General features: G+C 33.1%; 2 protein-coding genes and 1 long non-coding RNA gene across 6 annotated transcripts; all 3 read right to left on the bottom strand.

Moving 5' to 3' along the window:
* Positions 1 to 2009: 2009 nt before the first annotated feature.
* Positions 2010 to 2989, bottom strand: LOC141606753 (uncharacterized). Of its 2 annotated transcripts, none has more exons than XR_012526827.1 (3): positions 2728 to 2989; positions 2502 to 2595; positions 2010 to 2316 (listed from the first exon to the last, which is right to left on the bottom strand). It is a non-coding gene; the product is annotated as an uncharacterized LOC141606753 (long non-coding RNA). The 2 variants fall into 2 exon arrangements; XR_012526820.1 differs by having other exon boundaries at positions 2732 to 2988.
* Positions 2990 to 3788: 799 nt separating this feature from the next.
* On the bottom strand, positions 3789 to 7453 carry LOC141610661 (uncharacterized). 3 transcript variants are annotated; one of them, XM_074428861.1, is made up of 8 exons: positions 7302 to 7453; positions 6137 to 6295; positions 5915 to 6034; positions 5776 to 5819; positions 5572 to 5697; positions 4935 to 5019; positions 4203 to 4259; positions 3789 to 4101 (listed from the first exon to the last, which is right to left on the bottom strand). In XM_074428861.1, the coding sequence occupies exons 1-8, from the start codon at positions 7419 to 7421 to the stop codon at positions 4024 to 4026; spliced, it is 789 nt and encodes a 262-aa protein (XP_074284962.1). In that variant the 5' UTR covers positions 7422 to 7453; the 3' UTR covers positions 3789 to 4023. The 3 variants fall into 3 exon arrangements, with proteins under 3 accessions (XP_074284962.1, XP_074284971.1, XP_074284980.1); XM_074428870.1 differs by having other exon boundaries at positions 7308 to 7439; XM_074428879.1 differs by lacking the exon at positions 7302 to 7453 and adding an exon at positions 7185 to 7283.
* Positions 7454 to 8457: 1004 nt separating this feature from the next.
* Positions 8458 to 13576, bottom strand: LOC141610650 (UDP-arabinopyranose mutase 1). Its single transcript, XM_074428850.1, has 4 exons — positions 13170 to 13576; positions 9876 to 10126; positions 9554 to 9722; positions 8458 to 9015 (listed from the first exon to the last, which is right to left on the bottom strand). Exons 1-4 carry the CDS (start codon positions 13482 to 13484, stop codon positions 8704 to 8706), a joined length of 1047 nt encoding a protein of 348 aa, XP_074284951.1. The 5' UTR covers positions 13485 to 13576; the 3' UTR covers positions 8458 to 8703.
* Between the last annotated feature and the right edge of the window lie 320 nt (positions 13577 to 13896).

Here is a 13896-nt window from a genome sequence, read left to right as displayed (position 1 = left end):
AATCACATCACCTTGAACTAATCTTTCGATGTGGGACAATTCTACTATTTATATGTAGCATATTCGCCGCACCTACGTTATTTTCCAATGTGGGACAAAACATACTAAAAATTTCACAATTTTACGTATTACGAAGTACACCATCTTTAATATGTGCAGAGAATATGAAATCTATACTCTAATGATAGCATTTTTTACCACAAAGCTAAGTATATTATTTTCATAATTTTTTTAACGATATTTTTTTGCCAAATGAAATGTAAAAGGTTGATATAAAAATTGGAAATATCACTTGAATATAATTTAGGAAATATACATATTATAATAATTAAAAAATTCTCCACTTTATTTTTTACATTAAAAATTATACTTTCCTAAATTGATTTTTGATGATGTGGACGCTCTCAGATTGCTCGAAAAAACTCTCTTTTATATATATACTAGATTTAATGCCCGTGCGATGCACGAGCCTACCGATAATGTTCTGTTATGTATAATGTATAAAGTAGTATCAGGCAAGTCAAAGCATCAAACTTATATATAGTAGCCAATCTCCAATGTCGTTGCATCAAATGCAACTGACTTTGGACTAAGGATAGCAAGGCATATGAGGATTACGTCGTTCGTCCTTAAATCTTACTCGCCAACGCTATATCGAGAACGTGATTAATTAAAGAGAGTTTATTTTGTTAGGAACTTCTATTTTAAGCTATGTTCTTTTCGGTTAAGAGAAAGTAAATTAAACTGAGTTGAGTTGAGCTGAGCTGAATTGAATAGAATTACCTGAACTGAATGAAGTTGAAGTACGTAATAGTTAATGTGAGAAGAGTAAGCTGAAGTGAACTACACTAAATGGAGCTGAGTTGAACTGATTTGAGGAGAGTTGAGCTGAATTTAATGACGGTGAAATAAAAGTTAATTTGAGAAGAGTTCAACTGAACGGAACTAAGTGAAGCTAAACTGACTGAAGGTGAAGTAAGAGTTAATATGAGAAGAATTGAGTTAGCTGAACTGAATGGAGCTGGGTTTAACTAATTTCAACTGAAATTTAGCAATAAAGAACATGGCCTTAATTTGTTGAATTTTCTTTTAATAAATGAGCTGGTAATGCATTATATGACATATATGATCAACGAATAACTGCAACTCTTATTCATTTTTTTTTTTTTTGCATTGTTAACTTTAATTTAATAAATTAATTAAATTTGCTATGTAACAACGGATGATATCTAAAAGATACAAAATAGGGTAATTAATATATAGTTTGTATAACAATAATAATACTATTATACATAGGTTCCTAATGACTTGGAATTTTGATCTCTTAACCGACATCGAAGAACTTAAGAGAAGATATGTGTTTGAGAGTGTAATGTGTATGTTATACAGATCCCTAAAATGAAAATAATGTTAAGAACCCATCTAAGGAAGAAAACTCTATCTTAAAATGATCCTAGGTTTTCATGGGTTTTGCAAGTATCACTAATAACCAATGTAACATTAATGTTGTTATATATGTATAATTATCATTGTTATTCCTGGGTTCGTTGTTATATTATAGTTATTATAGGATTGTTAAAATCTAAAACAATTTCTCAATATTCAAATTTCATTCCCAATTAAATTGTATAAACACTACAACTCTATGTACAATAAGAATTTGTTGAGTATTTTTACTTTCCTTCCCCTCCACGTACTTTGTTTAGCTAATAGTTAGCGTTTATAATGATGTGGAATCCATACGTTATTACTCACCTATTATTGTTCAGGTTAATGGCCGGTGATCATACAAATTTTATCATCAACCATTTAATGAAATGAGCTTTTATCAACATTCATTTCCACCGCTACTTTGGCTTAAGACTATAGACACCTTATGCAGCCACTAATTTGTAGCCCATAGGACCAAGTAATTTTCATCCTATTGTTATAATCTTTATAACAGCACGTTGATTAATCCTAGGTTTTACCACAATAAACGACAATTTTAAGAATAATCCAGGTTGATGATGATATAATAAACTTGTATATAGGTAACTATGATTAATCCTTTAAGAACCAAAAACGGATTCATACAGATTTGGATCACTAATAACCAATCTCATATGTATTTCCTTACAGAATAGACCCAATGAAAACACTACATCAAATTTCCACCGCTAACACAAACTAATTCACGAACAATTTCAGCTGTATTACAAATTAAATCTGGTTTATTATCTGGGTTTATAAAGCGGTGCCTAGAATTGGGTGCTTTCTAAGCATATATATAATCCGACATCTCATAGACGTCATCCGATAATATTTGACATTATACTGCAAGAAGATAAAAGCCGCAATTAGAACAAACCTTTATTACTATTACAATAAACACATTGTAAACCGAAAAACTAAAATTCAAAAAGCATGCAATAATGGTAATTTACCGATGAATAGGGGTATTATAAAAGAAAGTAAGATAACTAACAAATTATGGGTTAATTGCTTTTATAGAGCTCTACCTCAAATACTTAAGGAGTTTATAGTGAACAATCCAGCTTTATTGACGTAATTATCGTGATCATTAGGGACTCGATTTACGTAGACCATACAATCCTGTAGTCAAACAACAAATTATGAGATTAATAACATACAATATATTCTTACGTACTAAAATAAGATGAGATTCATAATGCAACCATTAAGAGTTAAAGAAGTATAAAACAATAATGAACAACATGATGATACCTACGTGAATAAAATTATCAATATGCAACAATGAGATGTCATATATATATATTGAGGTGATTGTGATTGTATTAGATCAGAAGTCTATCTCACTTTTCTGATATAATTTGATAACCGCTTTAGATTTATTTTTGTATAATACTAATTTTAGGTAATTTGTAAAAGCTGAACTCTCTGTAATCGCTCGAAAAAAGCTTCTTTTATTAATATAGATAGATATATATATAGATTCACTAAATCATAGAGTATTATGCAATCATTTTATTGTTGATAACAAGCTTTCGCTATTGTTTGACACTAAAATTATGGTATAGTTGTTGCGGAGGGAACAATTTATCCGCAAAGGGTTACGTATGAGCATAACGGTTACCTTTAATGTCACGATTACGTCCCCTTCTCTATTTTCCGGCATCAATAAAGTTTGCTTTGAATTTATGTACTGATGCTCAAGGAATAATGAATGCTATGTGTGAGGAGCCGCATTTTTAGCCGAATAATCCCTAAAAATTGCGCGTGCGGTCCTTTTATTTCGAGCCCTTAGATTTCTTATTTGTACTCATGTATGTTCATTTTTGTTTTTAGTTTCATTTAGTACTCCAACACTACGTGTCGAATCTTGGAGTCTCGTTTTTAGTTTAAGATACGTTTTTAAGTGTTTACAAAACGTATCGCTATTCTGCACAATCAATGTGTCCTGCTGCAGGGCTCAAAGTATCAAATTTGCCTCTATGAGAGCTGCTAGTCAATCAAAACCGCTTCTCGTCCATAAGATTGATATTGCTTGTTTCTTGCTTTCAATAATCAAATTGCTTACTTTTATTGCTTCCGTGTGCCAGACTTTGATGATCGTGACTAGGATTTCCGACACACGCCAACCGAGACCGATTACGAATGCACTAGTGATCCTTCACTAGTGCTTGGCGCTCTCGCTTGCATTCTTGTCGTGTGTTAGACAAGGGTGCGCGCCATGTTCCGGCTCAAAGTTCCGGACCGTGACACTACGGTATAGCCTATCATTCAAGATGATCGTATAATAATACCAGAAAAACATCTCAGTTCACTGGACATAGAAAACTGTCTGATTTATCGATTGCAACAACAATAGATGATACTGACTGCATCAGTCTATACATGTACAGTCTTACGTTTGTACTGCAAATACATGTTTCCTTCATCACATGCGAGAAATTTATATTGAGTATATAAAAGAAAAAAACTCAACCGGAATCAACAAGGTTTAGTACATGCCCAAGAACAAGACCAAGTTACCAACAAGGGATAATGATTCTTTATGGTTTACTGTACTGCGAGTCGGAAAACTTTCAGGAAGACCTCAGCCGGCTGTCCGCCACTCAGCTTTTGCTCGTCATTTATCTGTTGACCAGAACAATATGATGATGGTTAATGCCAAAAGAAATTGGAACAGTGAACAACGTTGACAAAAATTTCGGCCTTTTTAGCTGCTTGGTTCTCACCACAAAGTAGGGGACACCGCTGATGCTTGACGAGTATTTGTCAAGCTCTTCTTTTACCTTAAACATGTACACGAGATGATATCGGTTAGACATTAGGAAAAGATCAATACGATATGTAGCATAATATGGGATGTCATAAAGTACGCGAGGCCAGGTAGGGAGGGGGGACTACTGTAGAAATGTACTGCATAGCCTTACCACTATATTGGAAACCAACTTGTTTTTAGATGCTCTATACAAATATTTGCCAAGAAAATGTATCGACAGAGTACAGACTGCTACTTCATAACATTAAGAGAACAGAGCTTATTGAGTCATTTTTTTCATCTTATCATCAAAGTTATAGTAGAGTAAATCTTATTCTCTGGCTTCATCGAAAATGAAAAATGCATTAGCATGGTGGGAAGCAACCTTCATGAAAATTGTTAAAAACCCTTCTAATCTACCCAAAAAAAAAAACACGAGAAGGATTGAAGACACATAAACTGGACTATTACTCATTAGCCTGAAAATTATTCGGTAAATTTTTCACGGTCTCAAAGCAGGCAAAGTAAACATCTGAGAGTTTTATGCTGATATTCTTGAAGGGTCTATGGTTACTTTTGCAGAAGTTCCAATATATGAAGGCTTTCCTTGTGTATAAAATTCTTGTGACCATCACCTTCTCCATAATCAATATTTTCACCTACTATGGTACTATGGTGATCATGAACATATAAGACGGAAATTTACCTCTTTCAGACCATTGTCTGGGTCCTCTAGGAACTCGGCCGCACCTTCAAGTCCAACTTTCCTAGCAGATTCCACTAGGAACTCCCTGCACATGAATGCCACTTGAAAAACTAAGACATCCTAAAATGAAGCTAATGACACTTAACTGGATATATGTATGTATAATAAGACAGCCCTAATGATTTGATTCTCAGCAACCAATAGAGCTCAGTTATAAGTAATTAATCCCACCATTACAACAATAACAACAACAACAACAACAACATCAGAGCCTTAATCCCAAAATGATTTGGGGTCAGCTGACATGAATCATCTTTTAGAACCATACCTCAAAATGCGAAAATATAGAAAAAGAAGAGTGAAAAGCTAATGGGGGTTAAACATAATACAAAAGTTAAGTTAAGCCAATCGGGGTTAAATTAAGTTAAATTAATCCCACCATTAAGAATGTAAAAGTGTAAACACTCTTTTTTAAGCTCAAAATTCACACTTTCAACGAACATTAATGCAATAATAACTACAGCAAACATACAAATTATACAGTACTGCATAATTCCTGGAGGTCTTTTTCATTTGAGGAAGCTTACAGAGCTTAAATGGCAAAAAAAAAAAAAAAAAGCGTTCAACAAACACAAACCTGTCTCCTATATACTTGGCCCTTGTGAAATAGCCAAGGAAGATTTCCTCGACAAGATCATGTTGCTTATCAGGGGATTGTTGTCCAGCATAATAAATAAGTCGGTGACTATCCAAAGTGCTTCCCCTATGAAAAGATTCACGAAAAAAAATAGTTATTATACTAACCCTTAATTGTGTCAAATTCAACACCTAATTCTCTTACGTTAGGCCGTCGATGTTGTACTCAAGACCAAGACCCCTGTATACCTGCAACACAAGGAGTAATATGATTTCGCCACAAATCTAAGACGTAAATGTGCAAATACAAAATATTTGACAAATTGGAGTCTAAGGAATGGTACATCTGTCATTCTCGCAATTATCTGTTCTGAACGAGATCCAAACTTCTGTCTGTAAAAATCTCTCTTATTCACACCCTCTTTAGGGGCAGAAGGATTAAGGAGAAAAGGATGCCATTTTATCTGTAAGAAATTAATTCATCAAACCCTGCAGACTCTAAGGCTAATAAAATTGAAGGTCAAAATAGTTTGGGAAATGCGAATAGAAGACTTGATAGAAAAAACCTGGAAATCAAACTGGTCTTTTGATGAAGCAATAGCCTTGTCTAGATTCCTTTTGCCAACAAAGCACCACGGGCAAACACTGTCTGAACTGACATCGATACGAATTAGCTTCTTTCCTGTGCTGTTTGTAGCAGACTCAGTCATACTTCTCCAGTTTTTCTGCAATAATCTGGAGTTACTCTATGTTTTGTCATATACTCGAGTATTTCACATTAGTACTAGGCTACTATACATGCATATATAGAAAATATCTACTGCAAGAGCTTCCATCATAGCCTCTACAATCGCCAATCTTAGTTCAGCAGCCCTTCCTGATGATGTATGATTCTATGACATCAAGGATTCTTAAGGAAAATGGTCGATTGGTCTTGATAGGGTTAAAGTAACACAAAGTTAGACACTGTACATCAAACGCTACATTAAATCCTCTTAATCATGCTTTATTAATGGAGAAGTGTATAGAAAAATCGAGCACAAATATAGTTTGTGTAAAGACAGCCGGACGATGCCCATATGAATATATGATAGAAGGGGCAAAGAGTCCAGTCTATGTCTTTGCGGCGAGAATTGAATACTCACTACAAGAACATTATTTCCCTAGTGCCTCAAGAGCTTCCTTGATAGCCAGGGTAAGATGGTCATCAACTCGGTGTTCACAATAATGGTAGGATTATATTAAGACGGTCCTAGGTTCGAATTTCCCCTTGTGGCTCAATTGCTTTGAGCATTTACTTAGTCATCAAAGTACCCAACGATTAAGACGGTCCTAGGTCCAAATCTCGCCTCCCTAATTAAACCAAAATTCCTTTTTTTTAATCAAAAACATAGAATTTGGCCAAACGCATACTAAGTTACTAACCCAGCATGAAATCCTTATGTGCACTGAGCGTACCATGTCATCGTGTATCATATTCAATACAAAAAAAAAAAAGAAATAACATAGTTTCCAATAAATGACCAAACATAATCTAACTAGCCATGTCAAAATAAACATGATGAAGATTGAGAAGAAGCAAGATTCCCATCAAAATAACATAAAATTACTAACATTATGACAAAAGCAAGCCCTGTTTTCACTATAGAACCCGTAACAATTAACACAAATTAATTCTGCCTTAAAAAATGGCAGGGAATTAGCAAATAAATAAATAAAAGGGTGATTTACCCGTACAATAATATTGCGGAATGATGGGCAGTTAGCAGAACCACGGAGTTTTGGGAGCTTCAGGGTTGGTAGAAACAAAGGAGTGTCCAACATGAATTTGTGGTTGACAAATAAACCCATAACTTATGTCCGTTGACTTTAGCTGCACTTTTAATATACTCCCTCCTATTCTAAATAACTCTCCCTATTTCCTTTTTCGTCTATTCACAATACTCTCCCTATTTCCTTATTTGGCAAACATTTATATTTATTTTAATCACCTCACCCCACAACAATACCCCACAATACTCATACTTTATCTTATTTTAATCACTTTACCCCACAACAATCCTTATTTTAATCACCTTACCCCACAACAATACTTATTTTAATCACACAATACCTTTCCTCTCTCCAATCTCCTACCCCATTCCAATACTTTATCATATAATACTCCCCTCTCTTAATTCCCGCCTCCATGCTCCAGAAGAAAGGGGAGAGTTATGTAGAATAGGAGGAGTATATATATATATATATATATATATATATATATATATATATATATATATATATATATATATATATATATTTTTTTTTAAAGGAGTTAGATTGAACACTTGTAAAATGATTTTAGAATTAAATACGGAGTATTGTAAAATCACATTCCAAATTATTAACTACTGAGTACTATAAAGTCTTATCAGGACAAAGTACTGTAGTAGTTTAGTGAGGTTATTTAACTAAAATATCAATTAATTTTATCATAAGACTTGTGTCAAATAGTTATATATAAAAAATATTGCTTTTACTATTATTATTATCAGTTTATTTGTTATGATTTATTTGACCGCATCATATTGGAATATCACGATTCATCTTGAGTAGGTCATATCGGGACTATGTTTTACAAATCAGGAGTTGGGCTTTAAAAGTTGTAAGGGGTTATATAAGACTTGTAACAAACAAATGTTGACGGTCGGGTCAATATACGTGACAACCAATTGATCCTGGTGCACCAATTTTCTTAGTTTTAAATGGTTCGGTTTGAGAGGCGATCATATGAGCTTAACTTTAAGCAAATTTTATATTTGTACAAGGGTCAAACATGAAATGCAATGAATTTGAAAAACTGGCATATTTAAATATATGTTAAAATAAAAATTAAAAGTCCAAATGAAAGCCAAAACATAAATCTTTATTGATGTTCTAAAACTCATATTACGAAATCGAATTTGGACAAAATCTCCAGAAATGCTACAAGAATGCAGTAAGTAAACACTGATACAGTGATATATGATAGACCTGCTATTTTGCTTGAGAACAAAAGAGGGCCTCCTCAAGTCTATCAGAAGTATATTTCTTCCTGATAATATGGAAGGCCTCCTCAAGCTTGTGAATTGGTTCATCTATTTTGGGATTAGCATTAAGCCTTGTTAGGTGGGTTGAGCTCGTCCCAAGCCTCAATCCAAGTGACCATAGCATCAGCGAGTTTGTCGAAGTAACCATCGACCTTGGAAAGCTTTTCCTTGACCTGGTTGGCGAGCTCACGGTAGCACTGCTGGACAGTAGTGCATTCTTTCGGAATGACAACAGATTGGAAGAAAGGGATAATCTCTTCTTGCCAGAAAATGCCCTTGTACTCTTTCCTCAAGTTCACAAATGGGTTGCTAGCCTTGCTGTGGTAGATGTATGGAAGACCTGTCTTCACACCTAGTCCCATATGGTCACAGATCACCTGAATTCAACATTAAACCAAATACAATAACCACTTAGTATTAATATTATAGGTGCAAAAGGAGCCACGATGGGCGAAACTGATGCGACATGGGTGCCAACTTCTTTCACCAAGCGAATTTGATTGGTGTGTATGACTTGCCTCAAGTAGGAGACCCCGGAATAGAGTAATCTGAAAATCACTAAAACCGTAGCAAGCCAAGACTCTGATCAACCCATTACTGACTCGATCCTAGAAAGACAAATTAATCACCAGGACTGATCCAAAATGACTCATTTGAAAACAAGTTAGTTTTTATGCAATAAATGTAGGAAGCCTTCCATACATCTACCACAACAACCTCATACCCAAACAGTCAAACACCCTATGACCCGATATGACGCAACCCAAAGTGCATAATGCACCCATTTTGACTAAACCTATACCCAACCCATAAGCGACCTACTTTCCTAGCTAAAAAAGTTATATATCGATTGAAGAAAGCAAAGGTATAATGTGGATGTATGTAATAAAATAGTAGAGAGAAAATTTAAAGCACCTTGATGCACCATCCAGCCCACATATCGTCGTAACGTCCAATGGGCTGACCATCACCCATAAGGCCGAAGTACATGGCAGGGCCAATGAGATCACGGTCAAAGGCGAGGTTCATACCACACATGGGGAACAATGTGCTCTTTGGGATAGTCAGAACAGCATCCACATACCTAAAAAACACAAGTTACAAACACATTAATTCATCAAAGAATTTAGTTTGGAACATATATAGTCAAGCCTGGCACATGGAGAGAATGAGAGACACATCCTTGTAGGATACTTCAAGGCTTCTAATCGAGTCTGAATAGCATAGGCAGGCTTACCTAGTGTTCCTCTCACGCGGCTTGACAAGCTGAGTGGGTGCATCATAATCAGGGATGTTGAGCCAAAGACCATGAGAAACAGCAGTCGGAACACCCTCCCGAAGGCTGAAGGGGTATCCACGGACAAAGTCAGCACCATCACGAAAAGGATCATACAAGGTATTGAAGAAGAAAGGGGTTGACGGGCATAGAAGATTAGCTATGTGTTGCTCCAGGGCATTAATGTCTTTGCCAGTTGGGTCCTTAGCAACCTATGCATCAATTAGCTCTCAATCCATAGTCACTCAACAGAGCACTAAAGCAATATATCCACAAGATGAAACATTCTTACAAGTGATCATACAGCTTTAGTATATCAATTAACAATCATTTGAGATTAACTTTGTAATTTTTTTGTAAAAAAGTACAAGGTCTAGGTCTCGTCATATGATTTTTACCAAAAGAAAAAGATTATTACTTTGTCCTAATTGCTCTCATAAAAAGTGGGGTGCAAGTTCATCAAATTAACTATGAAGACCCTACATAGCTTCCGTAAGGCCAACAAAGCTGCCGACTTTATGACCTCGATTTGAAAGTCTAAAGATCAAATAGGTTGATCGTATTGTAAAGGACAACCTAGTCTTCTTACCCTATGAGAAAAAACAAAGACCTTATCTATGATCTCACTAGTTGAAGTACAAACTTAGTACCTTAAGTAATTGGCCAATTCTTATGGATAACATTTGCTAATATATGAAATGGCATGACAAAAGATATAAATTTGAGTAAGCATAATCCATCAACACACAACCTTGACATACTCTACATGACTAGATACCAATCACCTTCAATGGAATTCATTATAAGTGCAAAGAATCAAGATGAAACTTTATTATCGAAATGCCATTTGAAATATACTCCGTGTACTAATTTGTTCCAATTATTTGTTTATTTTGTATGGAGTATTTTTTTTTTCGTGAGGGCTTGAGGGTATTTTAGTAGACTTGAATAAACCGGGAAGTGGTGATTAACCTCCATAACTTTGTGTAATTGTGAAATTAACCCCCATAATTTTCAATTAGAGTGATTAGGCCCATAACTTACCTAATAAGTGAAATTAAACACCTTTATCAAAATCTCACGAGAAGTTCAATTTATCAAATCACAAAAGTAGAAATGGTTATGTTTTATGAAAAAATACAAAATAAAAGTTTTAAAAAATCAATAAAAAAACAGCATAAATTAGATAAGAAAATTAAAATATTTTACGAAAATCAAACAATTTATTATTTTTATATAAAGTGCAGATTTTTCAACTTATTTTACAATTTTTGTAAAAAAAGATTCAATCCTCTATTTACTAAATGAATAGGTGAAACTTGAGATTTTCCCGCTCAAATCATTTCACCTATAAATTGGGCCTAACACTTTGGTTATTCTATATAAATATTGGGCCTTTGTAGAGAAAAAAAATATATTCAGTAAAATATTTTGGAATACCATATATATTTTGGGTTTTTATGTGTGTTAGATTCTACAAATCTTCCTATATACTACGAGTAAAAGAATAAAACTTATCTAAAGTTTTTCCCCCAAAGTGCTCTAACTTATATATGGAAACAAATTAGATTTCATTTATTAAAATAAATTTTCACTTAAAAATAACCTTTTTTATCATTAAACATAATAATATAATCTTTTAATAAAAATAAAACGAAATTGGTATAAAACTATAATCTCTATACATAAATTGTTACCCCTATTATTAACTTCGCGACGAAAAAAAAAACATTACTAAAATAATATGGGGTAGTTAAAATATGTTCATAAATAAACACAGTTCATGAAATTACTCAATTCTCTTGATTAATTTTAAGATTAATTTTTTTTTTTTTAAATTCATGAGATATAAATCTGAAATCTATAAATATTATAGTAAAAATTAAAAGCTCTATATATACCACGCATTTGCGCGGGATCTACACTCGTTGTAAAATATTTTGTTAGGTAGTTGTGTTAAAATCAGAAGTCGGAATAAAATATTTTCATAACAAAAAATATACTCCCTCCTATTTCCTTATATCTTCCCTTTCTTTTGGGCACAAAAATTAAGAAAGGGGAAGAAAGAAAGAATAAAGTAGAATAAAGTATTGTAAGTTGTGAAATTTATAGGTGAGAGAAAATAATAAATAATGAATGATGAATAAATAATAAAATAATGAGAGTTGTTGATTTTTTAGGAGAGAGAAATTAATAAAAAATGAATGAAACTTACCAAAAAATGAAAGAGGTAAGTTAATCAAACTTGTGTGAAAAGGGAAAGAGGGAAGATAATAGGAAATTGGAGGGAATAATAAAGGGGTAAACAAATATTCAAATATTTCTATTTTTCCACATTTCAAATAAAATCAAATAAAATTTTTAATTGTTTTTTTCCCAAAAAATCATACCGAATTACATACGTATGTAGGAAAATTTGTTTTAGGTTGTAATTATGGTTTTAGTATGTTATATATGTATACGTGGTGGTATAGCTGTTGGTATTTTGGTTAGATTTTTGTGATATTTTGGTGAGATGTATTGAGTTTGATTGCACCTTATGTGAAACTTATGGGGCCAAAGTACTCCAATTAAAAGTTGTGGGGGTTAATTTGACAATTGCACAAAGTTATACAGGTCAATCACCACTTTTCAGCTTGAATAAATAATTGGGATGGAGAGGGTAAACAAAAATATTCAAGTCTTCAATCATCATCAAATCTAAAAACAACCCATCAACTAAAACTTATTTTAAAACGTTGATCATGCATAATTAATTATAACTTATTAGTTTTAATTAAAATTGTATATATTTTATTTTAAAACATTGAACTTAAACCTAAACAAAATAAAATTTGGGAAAGAATTAAGTAATTTTTATTTATAAGTAAAAATATTAAAGGTAATATATGAATTATATTATTTTGCTTCAATTATAATAATAAAATTTTAAAACAAGCCGCGTGATATTACCTGGTTTTGTTAAAATCATATTATTTGCTCACAAATTAATTCCGATGCGAGGTAATTCGATTACTTTTTATTTATGTTTAATTCTGATTTCTAACATGCATATGATCTTGGAGATTAAAATCATTTTAAGTATCGACAAATCCCTACAAACATTTCGATCATTTTTCCTATGTACTTTATTTCATTAAAAGTTCGCTCCCCCACCCCACCCGCATCGCCACACCCTTAACGATAAATACTGGCTACGCCACTGATACCGATAGATAAATTTTTTTGGAAAGAGAAACAAGATAAAGGGCATACAAAACAATCATCATCAATGGTGTAGATGTATTTCTTCTTAGAAACCATGTAACCGAAACAACGACAAGCCGAATCCTTGAAGGAAATGCAACTAGCCTTTGGACCCAACATTCGATTTATATCATTTCTATTATAAAGTTCATAATCAAACCCTTCTGGAACCTTTATTGTCTTTGAAGGATCACCATCTTGTACGATGATCAAATGATATTTTTCGAAGAATGGCCTCCACATTTCTAGGAAATCAAGGTTTCTTATTGTTGGGATTACGATATCGAGCTCATCTTTCAATAATGGCGTCGTTGAGGTCGACATTGGTGATCAATGGAGGATAAACTAGGGAGATGATAAACAAACGAGTTTTTTTTTTTTTTTTTTGAAATAAAGATGGTGAAGAGTTTGGATACGATGAAGAATGGTGTGAGTTGTGATATTTATAGTGCTATGCCTTTTTTTGTTTTTTTATTTTATTTTTATTTAATGAGTAGGTCTTCAATGAGATACTAGTTTTACACCGTGCAGAAATTGCACGGGGTGCTTCTAAAATTTTAATATTTTAATATTAAAAGTAAATTAATTTGTCAGTGTATGAATAAGATCAAAATAAATACCAATATAAGTATGTGATGAAACACGTCTTGTTTTTCATCTCATCAATTAATATACTCTCTCAATTTCATTTTTACAGTCCCCATTTTCTCTAAATTGACTAAATTTTTAAACAAAA

The sequence above is a fragment of the Silene latifolia genome, chromosome 1 (genome assembly GCF_048544455.1).
Source record: "Silene latifolia isolate original U9 population chromosome 1, ASM4854445v1, whole genome shotgun sequence".
Taxonomy (NCBI): Eukaryota; Viridiplantae; Streptophyta; class Magnoliopsida; order Caryophyllales; family Caryophyllaceae; genus Silene; species Silene latifolia.
This window is presented reverse-complemented; position numbering and strand designations above follow the sequence as displayed.

Excerpts from the sequence above, each read along its gene's own strand:
- LOC141610661 (XM_074428861.1), bottom strand. The coding sequence starts at position 7,421 with ATGGGTTTATTTGTCAACCACAAATTCATGTTGGACACTCCTTTGTTT. Across the intron at positions 6,296-7,301 it reads TCCGCAATATTATTGTACGG|AAAAACTGGAGAAGTATGAC; the intron begins GTAAATCACCCT and ends AGATTATTGCAG. Across the intron at positions 4,102-4,202 it reads GCGGTGTCCCCTACTTTGTG|ATAAATGACGAGCAAAAGCT; the intron begins GTGAGAACCAAG and ends TCTGGTCAACAG.
- LOC141610650 (XM_074428850.1), bottom strand. The coding sequence starts at position 13,484 with ATGTCGACCTCAACGACGCCATTATTGAAAGATGAGCTCGATATCGTA. Across the intron at positions 9,723-9,875 it reads CCGCGTGAGAGGAACACTAG|GTATGTGGATGCTGTTCTGA; the intron begins GTAAGCCTGCCT and ends TGTGTTTTTTAG. Across the intron at positions 9,016-9,553 it reads GGGCTGGATGGTGCATCAAG|GTGATCTGTGACCATATGGG; the intron begins GTGCTTTAAATT and ends TGTTGAATTCAG.